At 43.7% G+C, this 14,568-nt stretch overlaps 1 protein-coding gene across 3 annotated transcripts in view; it reads left to right on the top strand.

The window, feature by feature from the left end:
- slc38a11 (solute carrier family 38 member 11) overlaps positions 1 to 14,568 on the top strand; it is a 165,728-nt gene that overhangs the window by 76,620 nt on the left and 74,540 nt on the right. Inside the window, exon 1 of one of the 3 annotated variants that reach the window (XM_068035219.1) lies at positions 12,089 to 12,154. The exons of the other annotated variants lie outside the window; for them this stretch is intronic. Coding sequence (XP_067891320.1) covers positions 12,108 to 12,154 — 47 coding nt within the window. The 5' untranslated portion in view covers positions 12,089 to 12,107. Of the gene's footprint in view, positions 1 to 12,088; positions 12,155 to 14,568 lie in introns of those variants that run through there. 3 annotated transcript variants of the gene reach the window in all.

Consider the following 14,568-nt stretch of genomic DNA (forward strand, 5'->3'; position numbering starts at 1 on the left):
CAGTGATACCATTGATTCTCTAGCCAGTGGAAAAGCCCCTGGGAAGGACGGCATTACCCCTGAAATAATCAAGAGTGCCAAGCCTGCTATCCTTTCAGCACTGTACGAACTGCTTTGCCTGTGCTGGGACGAGGGAACAGTACCACAGAACATGTGCGATGCCAATATAAGAACAAGGGTGAGCGCGGTGACTGCAACAACTACCGTGGGATTTCCCTGCTCAGCATAGTGGGGAAAGTCTTCGTTCGAGTCGCTTTAAACAGGCTCCAGAAGCTGGCTGAGCGTGTCTACCCTGAGGCACAGTGTGGCTTTCGAGCACAGAGATCCACCATTGACATGCTGTTCTCCCTTCGCCAGCTACAGGAGAAATGCCGTGAACAACTTTCACGTTGCTTTCATTGATCTTACCAAAGCCTTTTGACCTCGTCAGCAGCCATGGTCTCTTCAGACTACTAGAAAAGATCGGATGTCCACCAAAGCTACGAATTATCATCACCTCATTCCATGACAATATGAAAGGCACAATTCAGCATAGCGGCGCCTCATCAGACCCCTTTCCTATCCTGAGTGGCGTGAAACAGGGCTGTGTTCTCGCACCTACACTGTTTGGGATCTTCTCCCTGCTGCTCTCACATGCGTTCAAGTCTTCAGAAGAAGGAATTTTCCTCCACACAAGATCAGGGGGCAGGTTGTTCAACCTTGCCTGTCTAAGAGCGAAGGCCAAAGTACAAAAAGTCCTCATCAGGGAACTCCTCTTTGCTGACGATGCTGCATTAACATCTCACACTGAAGAGTGTCTACAGAGACTCATTGGCAGGATTGCGGCTGCCTGCAACGGATTTGGCCTAACCATCAGCCTCAAGAAAACGAACATCATGGGACAGGATGTCAGAAATGCTCCATCTATCAATATCGGCGACCATGCTCCAGAAGTGGTTCAAGAGTGCACCTACCTAGGCTCAACTATCACCAGTAACCTGTCTCTTGATGCAGAAAACAACAAGCACATGGGAAAGGCTTCCACTGCTATGTCCAGACTGGCCAAGAGGGTGTGGGAAAATGGCGCACTGACACGGAACACAAAAATCCGAGTGTATCAAGCCTGTGTCCTCACTACCTTGCTCTATGGCAGCAAGGCCTGGACAACGTATGTCAGCCAAGAGCGACGTCTCAATTCATTCCATCTTCGCTGCCTCCGGAGAATCCTTGGCATCAGGTGGCAGGACCATATCTCCAACACAGAAGTCCTCGAGGCGGTCAACATCCCCAGCATATACACCCTACTGAGCTAACGGCGCTTGAGATGGCTTGGCCATGTGAGCCGCATGGAAGATGGCAGAATCCCCAAGGACACTTTGTACAGCGAGCTCGTCACTGGTATCAGACCCACCGGCCGTCCATGTCTCTGCTTTAAAGACGTCTGCAAACGTGACATGAAGTCCTGTGACATTGATCACAAGTCGTGGGAGTCAGTTGCCAGCGATCGCTAGAGCTGGCGGGCAGCAATAAAGGTGGGGCTAAAGTGTGGAGAGTCAAAGAGACTTAGCAATTGGCAGGAAAATAGACAGAAGCGTAAGGGGAGAGCCAACTGTGTAACAGCCCGGACAACCAATTTTATCTGTAGTACCTGTGGAAGAGTCTGTCACTCTAGCATCGGCCTGTATAGCCACTCCAGGCACTGCTTCACAATCCACTGACCATCTCCAGGCGCTTACCCATTGTCGCTCGAGACAAGGAGGCCAAAGAAGAATGTACAATGTGTCAAAAGGTGGACAATTTAACACTCTGGTGAGACAAAGACAGATTTAAGTCAACAGGTGGATTTATTTTATAAATGGTAAATGAAAGAACAAAGCAGTGATTCACAGTGAATTGCAATATGCTTTATAATTTTTGTAGCATTGAAGATTGCGAAACAAGTTACACTGTCACTGTTAGTGGACTGAGTGTAACTCTTCTCACCAGTAATTCCCTTTTTTATGCTCAGGAGAAGAGCAGTGATGAAAGTACAGACTGAAGAGTTATTAAAAAAAAGGAGCAATTTTAAAGACATATGCTGTCAAGAAAATGAAGGACAAGACACTTGACCCTTCGCATCTCTTGCACTCAAATCCACATCCGTGTCTACTGAGACTGAAAACCAAGTAAGACCCCTCTGCGTGGAAGTGCAACAGATAATCAGACCTGGATGTGAGCTACACTCAAAAACAATTAGATAAGACCTTTCTCAAACTTTTCGTTTCTGAATAACCTCCATTACAATGGACTGTGAACCATCATCTCCACAGAATGGGGCCATCATCAAGGCCATTATATAGCCCAGCTAGGACTGAAACCTGAAGTCACATAGGCAAAGCTAACCCTTGTAAAATTCACCTTAATAGTCATCATTTTGCGGAACGGAGAGGATGTTTTTTCAGGACAGGACCAGAGACAACAACATCAGTCTGGTTTGTCCTCAGCCACACGGTGTAACATAAAGCCATCTTGCATTCCATCAAGGCTGAGAGAGAGAGATCAGTTCCAGCCAATACAGTTGAACCTGCTGAAACAAGTTGGAAGCTAGCTACAGCAGACACAAGAAAGTACCAAAATACCAACATTGGAACATATGAATTAGGAGCAGGAGTAGGCCATTCGGCCTGTCAAGCCTGCTCCAACATTCAATAAGTTCATGTTGAACTGATTACTCCACATTTGCACCTATCCCCGATAACCTTCCACCCCCTTGCTTATCAAGAATCTATCTACCTCTGCCTTAAAAATATTCAAAGACTCTGCTTCCACCGCCTTTTGAGGAAGAGAATTCCAAAGACTCACGACCCTCTGAGAGAAAAAATTTCTCCTCATCTCTGTCTTAAATGGGTGACCCCTTATTTTTAAACAGTGACCCCTAGTTCGAGATTCTCCCACAAGAGGAAACATCCTTTCCATATCCACCCTCTCAAGACCCTTCAGGATCTTATATGTTTCAATGAAGTCGCCTCTTACTCTTCTAAATTGCAGCGGATAAAAGCCTAGCCTGTCTAATCTTTCCTCGTACGACAGCCCGCCCATTCAAGGTATTAGTCTAGTAAACTTTCTCTGTACTGCCTCCAATGCATTTACATCCTTCCTTAAACAAGGAGACCAGAACTGTACACAGTAATCCAGATGTGGTCTCACCAATTCGCTGTATAGCTGAAGCATAACCTCCCTACTTTTGTATTCAATTTCCCATGCGATGAATGATAACATTCTATTAGCTTTCCTAATTACGTGCTGTACCTACATACTAACCTTTTGTGATTCATGCACTAGGACACCCAGATCCCTCTGCATCTCAGAGCTCTGCAATCTCTCACCAGTTAGATAATATGCTTTTTTTTTCTTCCTGCCAAAGTGGACATTTTCCCACTTTCCCACATTATACTCCATTTGCCAGGTCTTTGCCCACTCACTTAGCCTATCTATTACCCTTTGTAGCCGCCTTATGTCCTCTTCACAAGTTACTTTCCTACCTATCTTTGTGTCATCAACAAATTTAGTAACTATATCTTCGGTCCCTTCATCTAAGGCATTTATATAAATTGTAAAAAGTTGAGGCCCCAGCACAGATCCCTGTGGCACAGCACTCATTCCAACTTGCCAACTAGAAAATGCCTACTCTCTGTTTCCTGTTAGCTAGCCAATCTTCCATCCATGTCAATATGTTACCCCTATGCCATGAACTTTTATTGTCTGCAATAACCTTTGATGTGGCACCTTATCAAATGCCTTCTGGAAATCTAAGTACAATGCATCCACCAGTTCCCCTTTATCCACAGCACAAATAACTCCCTCAAAGAACTCCAATAAATTGGTTAAACATGATTTACCTTTCACAAAACTGTGTTGACTCTGCCTGATTACCTTGGATTTTTCCAAATGCCCAGCTATAACGTCTTTAATAATACCTTCTAACATTTTCCCTAAGACAGATGTTAAGTTAACTGGTCTGTAGTTTCCTGCTTTCTGACTCCCTCCCTTTTTGAATAAAGGAGTTATATTCACTATTTTCCAATCTAACAGAACTTACCCCGAATCTAGGGAATTTTGGAAAATTAAAACTAATGCAGCAACTATCTCACTAGCCTCTTCTTTTAAGACCCGAGGATGAAGTCCATCAGGACCCAGGGACTTGTCAGCCCGCGGCTCCAACAATTTGTTTGGTACCATTTCCCTGGTGATTGTAATTTTGTTGAGTTCCTCCCTCCCTCCCATTTCCTGACTTATAGCTAATACTGGGATGTTACTTGTATCCTCTATCATGAAGAACAATGCAAAATATCTGTTCAATTCATCTGCCATCTCCTTACTATCCATTATTAATTCCCCAGACTCACTTTCTATAGGACCAACGCTCATTTTAACTTTTTTCTTTTTAAAATATCTATAGAAACTCTTACTGTCTGTCTTTATATTTCTAGCTAGCTTTCTCTCAAACTCTAATTTTACCTTCCTTATCAATCTTTTCGTCATTCTTTGCTTTTTTACATATTCTGTCTAATCTTCTGATCTGCCTCCCATCTTTGCGCAATTAGAAGCTTTTTCTTTAAGTTTGATACTATCTTTAACTGTTTTAGTTAACCACGGATGGCAAATCCCACCCTTGGAATTTTTCTTTCTCGTTGAAATGTATCTATTCTCTGTATTCTGACATCTCCCCTTAAATATCTGCCACTGCATCTCTATTGATCTATCCCTTAACCTGATTTGCCAGTTCACTTTAGCTAGCTCTGCTTTCATGCCCTCATAATTGCCCTTATTTAAGTTCAAAATACTAGTCTTGGACCCACTCTTCTCTCCCTCAAACTGAATGTAAAATTCAATTATATTATGATTGCTGTTACCTAGAGGTGCCTTAACTATGAGGTCATTAATTAATCCTATCTCGTTATACAATACTAGGTCTAGTATAGCCTGCTCTCTGGTTGGCTCCAGAATATATTGTTCCAAGAAATTATCCCGAAAATATTCTATGTACTCCTCATCTAGGCTATGTCTGCCTATATGATTTTTTCAGTCTACATGTAGGTTAAAATCCCCCATAATTATTGCTGTACCTTTCTGGCAAGCTGCCATTATTTCTTCCTTTATACCCCATCCGACAGTGTGGTTAATATTAGGTGGCCTGTACACCACTCCCACAAGTGACTTCTTGTACTACCTTTGTAAAAACAACTCTTCTACTGGTCAGAATTGACCTAAGACATCAGACTGTCTTCAACCCAAAGTGAAATGCCAGGACATTGCAGCCCAGCGAATACCAGACAACCAGAAAACAGGCCTGCAACTATAAAATTCACCTCCCGAGGGGAGCCCAAAGCTTACTCTTGAGACAGCAGATTTTTAAAACCTGAACTCTGAACAGTCCCTACCCTGCACCTTTCTATCTTTTCTTGAGAGTGCGTGTGAGAATGAATGCGTGCGTGAGTGGTGTTGCGAGCATTTTTGGGGAATGTGTATTGTTTAATAAATAATTAATTTGCTGTTTTAAACCTACAAGAAAACTTGTCACTGTCCTTTATTTGGAAAATAAAACACAATGGTTAAACACTGATAACAAAAACACTTGCTGTGGTCAGTTGGGAGTTGAACAGTGGAAACCAGCCATGCCACACCCACCTAGTCATAACACCTTGAACCTGATTAGTACAACATCAAGAGGAGCATTGTTACTCACTATGTCTCTCTCTGACCAGATCTTTCATAATGACTCAGATTGTGTGCCTGCGCGTTCTTTGTTCATTTCTTTCTTTGCTGCACAGGAGGCCAATGTCTTGATCTTGAAATTCTAATGAGCTATCCATATCTATAAACTAGCCAGTTGCGCTGTCAATTAAATTGGCTACACCATCCTCATTGAAGGTGTCCTGCAAATATTCCCTGTGTCCTCAAATGAATTGGGCATATTAACATAATGGGTGTGGATGCTTAAGGAATGTCAAAATGAATTTGTTTTGTCACAGTTTGAAGTGCTATGTGGAAGGCACCATTTAAACAACACGTACATCAAGATGTGATTCACTCTTGCACTTGGCTGCTCTATGCATTTATTCCCTTGGGAGTTAAATTTAGCTTACTAGTCTGAACGAAGAAAATTACATTTATATGGTGCCTTTCACATCCTCAAGATGTCACAAGATACTTCACAGACAAGGAGTGACATTTCAGGCCCCCCTGAAGTAGGGAATGGAGGTGGGGGAGGAGCCTAAAAGTACTGGTGTTGGCCTGGCAAGTCAGTTTCAGGACACCGTTCCAGGCGATGGCAATGTGAAGCAGAGCAGGGCTTCCCCATTGAGGCCAATTAAGGCATTTAAAAAGCTCATTAAGAGCTTGCTGCATGGGGAGGGTTGAATTTTGAAGGGGGCACATTGGTTTCAGGAGGTTTCTGTTGCAGATCAGTTGAAGGGAGGTGGGTACTGAGTGGAAGCCAGTCATGGCTGCCCCAGGGCATCACCATGGCACAATAAGAAAGTCAGTGGGGTAAAGGGGGACTTGGCATTTGGTTAAGAGGTACCCTTGGCACTGCAAGGTGGTGACGAGAGGGGCAATCCATGTTTAGGAATTGAATGAGGTCATCACCCCAACCCCCCCCCCCTCCCCCGGTATCACAGGGGCAGAAGAGCAGGGGGCAAAACTGCCAAGGAAAATTACAGCCACCTGTCCAAAAAGGCTGCAGCTGGCAATGGGGGCATGCCTGTCAGATTTTGGGCCCATGGCGATGAGGACCAACACCCTCCACAGGAAAGGTGGATCCCCGAGCAGCAGGAGGGCACAGAAGAGGAAAGAAAGAGGGGCAGGAAGGTCATGGAAGCCATACCCTCAAAATAGGATCACCTGACAAAGACGTAGCTACCTGAAAATGACCAAGATCCAGTGCCACAGGAGACTGCAACCCTCCAGGCAGATAGTCACAGACATCTGTGTCCTCACTGTCAAAGACCTTGCACCTTGCAGCATTGGTTGCCATGCCCTGCCAGTAACCATCAAAGTCACTGTGGCTTTGATTTTGCTCTGACTCCTTCCAAGGATCAGCAGCAGACTTTATTGGCATCTTGCAAGCAGCTGCACATCACTGATGTCCTCTTGGCTAGAGCTGTCATTTCATGACAGATGCGACTTCGCAGGGACAGTGGGCTTTGGGTTTCACTGCCATCACTGGATCCCCCCAGAAACCACCCTCTAAGTTTCATCTACAGGAAGGGCTTCCACTTGCTCAACGTTCGACTCATCTGCGACCACAGGAGCTTCTTCCATGTGTGCGGTCGCTTTCCTGGCAGCTACCATGACTCCTTCATCTCCAACAGTCCAGGCTGCATCAGATCTTCACTCCAACCTGCAAAGTGCGTGGATGGATCCTCCAGAACAAGGAATATCCCTTGAAGACTACTCACCCCTTTATGGGAGCCCCCAACAGTGGCACAGAGGTGATACAACCAATGCTACCTGCTCAGTGGGACATCGGGCTTCTGAAGATCCGATTCCAGTGCCTAAATTGGTCAAGTGGTGCCCTCTAATACTTTGCAGCAAGGGTCATTGTGGTGGTCTGCTGCACTCTCCATAACATGACCCTCAGAGAGGTATGTACTTTGAGGATAGTGAGGTCCTGGAAGGAGACAGCTCATCGGGGGAGGAGCAGAAGGTGAGAGAGGAGGATGAATTACAAGCCAATAGAGATAATGCTGAACAAAGAGGTGCCCCAGCTGAAGAACGAGGTACCACCTTCCTACCACCCTCCAGGAAGAGGACCTCCTTCCTCTCTCTCATGGCTTCCAGCATTATTTCGAGGGCGGCGTTGATGAAGTGAGGACCACCCCTGCCCCGGGTGCCAATCATGATTGGCATATTCAGCAGATTTCTCCCTAACAGCAACCAATAGACTCAGTGATGGCTGCTGTGTGGAGTCACTTCATCTGGCCCCCCTCCATTCCCAACTCCACTGGCTCTAATTGGAAAGGAAATCCATCACCATACTAATTAAGGGCTTACCCACACGAAAATCTTATCTTTAATCAATTTCCCAACAGAGGCAGGTTTCTGACTCGAAAACAAACCTGGCTTCTGTTTCCCGCCTCCATGGTGAAAATTCTGCCAAAAGATTTACTTTTGATGTGCAGTCACTGTTGTCATGTATGCAAATGTGGCAATTAATTTATGCACAGCAAAGCCCCAAGAACAATGATAAGATGAATCACTAGTTATTCTGTGTTCAGTGGTGCTAATTAAGGGATAAATGTTGATCAAGACGCAGGGAGGATAAAGCCATGGGATCTTTTTCATTACATAAACAGGCAGATATGACTTCAGTTTATCCTCTCATTGAAAATATGTCATCTCCAGCATTGAACTTGTTGTCATCTCCCAAATCTGTGCCCATATTTCCCAGAATTCTATGCTTGAATCCCGCAATCAAAGTCAAAATGACATCCTACGTGATTGTGACAAAAGTAAACTAACCCTCCTTGTCCTTCTCGATCTGTCTGCAGCCTTTAATATGGTTGACCACACCATTCTCCTTTAACACATTTCCACTGTTATCCAGCTGCGTGGGACTACATTCACCTGGTTCCATTCTTATCTATCTAATCATAGCCAGATTATCACATGCAATAGCTTCTCTTCCCACTCCCACAAGGTTACCTTTGTGTCCACCAAGGATCTATCTTGGCCCTCTCCTACTTTTCATCTACATGCTACCCCTCAGCAACATCATTCGAAAACACAGCATTAGTTTTCACATGTAAACTGACGACACCCAGCCCTACCTCATCACCACCTCTCTCGACTCCTCCACTGTTGCTAAATTATCAGACTGCTTGTGCAACATCCAGTACTGGATGTGTAGAAATTTCCTCCAATAAAATATTGGGACGATGAATGCCATTGTCGTGAATGCTGCTCCAGTTTAAAACAGATAAAAACTGAAAACAACTCAGAACTTCCAGATGTCATATGAAGAGGTTGTCAGGTTCACGTGATATTATTTGCATAGATAGTCACATGCAGACCCCCCACCTGCCAAGAATGAGGCATATTAATGTTGTCATATGAACATTGATTTTAAACTGTTGCTGGAGTGAAGAAATGACTTGTTTGAAGATCACCAGACACAGGGCTGGAAGGACATTTGCATACTAAGAGATGCTGCTTGTGGAGCCTAAGGACTATACCTTGCTCCAATTAACCCAAATGGATTTTGATCACCAGACATTGAAGGTGTGAGGAAGTGCATTCCAGGGCCTACTAAGATGATACAATCCACAAAGCCAGGACCGGTCACATGACTAACTAGCTGGTCCAGGTTTTTTGAACTAGCCACAGGACAGTTTGAATTCAGAAGACAGTTGGCAATTGAAGCTGGAACAAGCAAGCCTCGCTCCGCTTCTCTCTCTCTCTCTCTCTCTCACCTTCTCCCAAGCCACCAGACCCACGGAAGACACGTACACCTCAAGACAGAAAAGAATCCGACATCGAAACAAGTTGAATTGTGAACTGGGCCTCAACGAATAGCAGGAATTACCGGCAACCAAAGACTCCACATTGAACTCAAAGGACAGTAACTAACTAACAGATATTGCCTCAAACTTTTCCCCTTTATTCTTTCTACTTTTTCCGTCTCTATCTGCGTGTACGTATGTCACGTATGCATGCTAGCATGATCCCCTCGCATATTCATAATCATTGACCAGATTAGGGTTTAAGATTAATAAACACCTTTCTTGTTTAAATCTAAGGAAACCTGTCTGATTTCGTTCCTTACAATTGGAGCAGTGAACAAGGATTCAATGAAGGGGGCGCTAAAACACAGTGTTTCTAAAATTAAACCCTGTTAAGGTTAAACCAGGCAAAGGCTGAGCGGGAATCCCTAGACCCCTTCTCACCTGGTCGTAACAATAGGCAAGCAAGGTTTTGTACACCTAAATCAAAGGCTTTCAGCTTCAAAAGCTTTGTCTAGAAAATATATTAAATTGTTTATCCAACTTCCTTGTTGGACATGATAAAGGAGCAAATATCAATGTTGAAAACAATATCCTGGTCGGTAATCTGTATCCTACCTCCTCTGATCACTGGGTATTTTTTTGTCCCCGTTTATTCAAAGAAAATTCAAAAGCATCTATGAAAGGAGTACAAGTAAAATGTAACATACATGTTTGTATGTGTGTGCCTGTTTGTCTATTTATCTCTGTGGTATGACATATGGAAAGTTAAGACCAAGTATAGTCTTCAGTTGAAGTGGATTCGCGGATGAAGGATTATTGAACCAGTGCACAGAGGCATAATTCAGTCCGTAGAAACATAGAAAATAGGAGCAGGAGTAGGCTATTTAGCCCTTCGAGCCTGCTCTGCCATTCATTATGATCGTGGCTGATCATCCAACTCAGTAGCCTGTTCCGGCTTTCTCCCCATACCCTTTGATCCCTTTAGACGCAAGAGCTATATCTAACTCCTTTTGGAAAACATTCAATGTTTTGGCCTCAACTGCTTTCTGTGGTAGCGAATTCCACAGGCTCACCACTCTCTGGGTGAAGAAATTTCTCCTCATCTCAGTCCTGAAAGGTTTACCCCGTATCCTTGGACTATGACCCCTAGTTCTGGAGTCCCCCACCATCGGGAACATCCTTCCTGCATCTACCCTGTCAAGTCCTGTTAGTCCCTATTTTAAAGTCATACACTCTGTCCTCAGTTTAATATTTTATATTACAAGCTCCTGTGTACACTTTTAATAATGGAAATTGTCTGTGCTGTAATTATAGCCTCCTGATGGGGAAGGGGTAGGAGGATGGGAGGAGAAAAAAGAAAAATGCACAGAGAACATACTGAGTCAGAACTGTCACTAAAATCAAGTTTTCATATAACTAAGCAATGAAGGAAGAAACTGTTTAAAATATGAACTAATACTAAACACATTCAAATTCTACTCCAGTTTGTCTCACATTTTGCTGTAAGTCAGTCAAGGCAGTTCTGAGCTATCAGTATTATTTTACCAGGGGGCGTACTTGTTGTTATTTGGAAATAAAGTTCCAATAAGTTGAAGAAAATATGTTGATATTTGAATGATCTCACATTCTAAATAAAGCAGGAATAGCACTTCAGATGTTTTCTTGCTATTATCTCTGTTTTAACAAATAGTGCAGGGTTACATTTTGATAAAAAGCTGCAAGTTTACTACTAATGGAAAATCTGCTGCCTCCCAATTCCATTTTCTTCCATTAGGCATTGCAGCAAATTTATTGACATAGCAGTTATTAATCATTGCAAAAGCTATCTGTGATTGCAACAGCCCTATTTCATTAGTAGAAAAATCGAAACCACTCTTGGGGAATAAAAGTAAGCCTGTTAACAGTGGTGCTGTTTGGCAAGCATTTTTTAGTTGGCAAGAGCAAAGAGCCAAAAGAAGTTTGCATTCACTTTGCCATGATTTAAATCCTCATGTTCATTAAATAAAAGGTTTTCCACATGCTTTTTCATGAAGACAGTGCCACTTTAAAAGACAAATGGTTCTTGGGGATAAATATATAAAATTATACTGTCAAGTTGCAGGTTTGTCAAACAGTAAGGTTTTGATGTACACGCTCAGTCATAACGCAAACTGATATTTAGTGCAACTATGTTTTTTGCTACTTGTGCCTATAAAGATTGCCATATAAAGGGGTGAAGAACTCGGAGGAAAAGTACTAGCTGTGTCAGCTGGCAGTATTGTGTTATTTAAAGTTTCCTCCCTTTTGTAAACATAATTTATTAGCACAACATTCTGCCTTTGTTTTAATACCCACAGCTTAATAATGCAATTAAGGCTTATTTTGGATGCAATCAATTTTCCACTCGTTCCAATTATTCCATAAATTACATTCCAAAAATATCACAATCTCAGTGATGAGTGGCACTTGAAGGAAATGCAGCACAGAGAATCATCACTGCAGTTTTAGAGTGTTATCTCTGACCCACTTCCTTTCCAACGGTGAATTTCTGCATGGAGCACAGGATTTGTGAATTTACCCTTGTATTTCCAGGAAAAGAAAATATTCTGTGGTAAGCATTGGAGCTTACAGGTTAGACTGAGTGAGGCAAGCAGAGAAATTTAGATGGCCGATGTCACGGCAGCAGTTTTCAATGAAATGATCAAGAGAAGGTAAGAAGCCAAAGGAGGCGTCCAGGTGGAGGGAGAATACTGGAGACTTGTAAATAGGTCCACTGAGCTGGGGGAAGACTACTTACCAAAGAAGTGGGCGCAGTGGTGAAGGCACTGGATGACGAGCTCAGCATCATGCCGAGTTCAAAATTCATTGCGGTGGGGGTGTTATGGAATGAAGCTGAGTCCTTTGCTAGGGACAGATCATTCAGAGTCAGAGTGGAAGTTGGAGGGTGAGATCAGCAAGAGATGAGATTCGAAGGAGAGATAGAGTCAGAGGGAAGGGAAGGGGAAGAAGGATCCAGAGGGGTATTGATGCCCATGAGTTGTTGAAGCTTGTGATCCTTCATACCTGAAACAAAAATAAAAAGTTTTTGTAAAAGGGCCGGATGAAGCAAAGGATGAAACAAAACTGTGGACCTGAGATAGAGTGGACTGAATTTATGGGCCCCCTCGGCATGGGAGCAGAGCAGGGGTGGGGGGGGGGGGGGTACCCATAAAATTGCATGGGAAGGTGGGGAGTGGAGTGCCTGTCACCTTCCCGACGCCTACGAATTTAGTCTGGGAAGGAGAAGGCTGAGGATGGCCAACCTGGTCTTCCCGTCCCACGCAAATTGAGGCCCTTAAGTAGCCAATTAATGACCACTTAAGGGCCTCTTCTCATCTCCACCTCAATTTTCCTGAGGGCGGAGAGGCCCACCGTTGTGTGGAGACGCAGCCAGGTAAAACCTGGCGGCCTCCTAGCGGGGTGAAGGGTATAATGAGTTCTTTATGCAGTCTGATGCAACATAAATGAAATGTGTGGAGTCTAATTTGTTGAAGATCTCTAACAGGTTTATTAACAGCTAAACTGTTATATACAATACAGAGCAAACTATTTACAGAACCTTTGTCCAGATGTTCCAGTTGCAGAGTGACTCTGGCTTGGAGTCACATAACTATATCCAGGTACTTAGCTCATTAACGTACTGAGATCTTAAAGGGACATCACTCTTAAGGTGATCATAAAGCATCCCCTTTCTTTCCAAAGATGAGTCTCATATGCTCCAAGTAAAAATATAAAATTAAATAACATCAAAATTAGTTATACAGATAGAGATTATAAAATTTACAGTACAAGGATAGGGATTGTGAAATTTACAAGTACAGAGGCTAAAAAGTCCATATATTGTTTTGGTTGTTTGACAATTCTTCCAGATCCGGTTATGGTATAGCCTTCTGGGGATGTGGATTTCACCTTGGCTGTTTTTGGTTTGCAGACATGTTGTCAATGTGTTGGTTGTTGTCCTGTTGTTCCGTCACACCCTCATTGTCGGAGTTTGTTCTTTCAAGTCTGCTGTATGCAATTGGAGTATTGCACATGTCTCTTAGTTGCCTTAGTTTCCTTCTCAACACTGCTCCACTAGACGTTGTAATCTCATAGGACCTAGGCTCACTGCATACTTTGGATACCTCTGCGGGTAACCATGTTCTCATTGTGAGGTGTATGATCCTGATCTTTTGTCCTATGTATAGCTGAGGTAGTTCTGCCCCTGCATGTCAGTCATGCACCATCTTCATTCTCCCTTGTTTTTGGAGCAGTGCCTCCTGCATCTCAGAGAATTTGGACAGATGGTGGCTTGGCAGTCATTCACACTCGTCTGCCAAACATGATCTCTGCTGGTGACGGTAAGCCCATATCCATAGATGTAGCTCTGCGGTGGAGCATAGAAACATGAAAATCCTGTTTTGCTGTCCTTCAGGATAAGTGAATTGGCTGTGCAAACCATTCACTCAGCAAGACCATTACATCTAGGGTAATGTGGTGAGGACGTGACATGGTTTACACCCCATTTGGCACATATATCCCTGAAAGGTGTGCCCATATGCTGTGGCCCATTGTCAAAAATCATTTCTTCAGGTGCACCAAATAGACTGAATATGGCACTCACTGTGTCTAAGACGCTTGAAGTGTCTTTTACCTGTCTGACAATTAGAAATTTGGAGAAACACTCAGTGACTAAAAGTCGTGTCCATTAACGGAAAATAGATTACTGGCGATTTTGGACCAAGGAACTGACGGAATCTCATGAGGGTGTAGAGGTTCTTTGCGTTGTTGTGGCTGGTGGCTCTGGCATGCCTCGCACATTCGCACTAACCTTTCGATGTCAGTGTTGATCCCTGGCCAAGAAACAGTGTCTCGTGTCAGTCGTCTTGTTCACTCTATGCCCATATGGCCTTGGTGAAGTTGTGACAAGATGTCCTGTCGCAGAGCTTTGGGCACGATCACTTGTTTTCCCTTGAAGGTGACATGTCTCGAGATACTGAGTTCATCTCTGCAAGGTCAGAAGCACCTGAGGGTTTCTGGCACCTCTTTTACCGTATCAGCTCAACCTCTTATGATGACTCTCCACAGTGCCTTCAGTTGTGGGTCA

This window comes from Heterodontus francisci, chromosome 7 (assembly GCF_036365525.1).
Source record: "Heterodontus francisci isolate sHetFra1 chromosome 7, sHetFra1.hap1, whole genome shotgun sequence".
Taxonomy (NCBI): Eukaryota; Metazoa; Chordata; class Chondrichthyes; order Heterodontiformes; family Heterodontidae; genus Heterodontus; species Heterodontus francisci.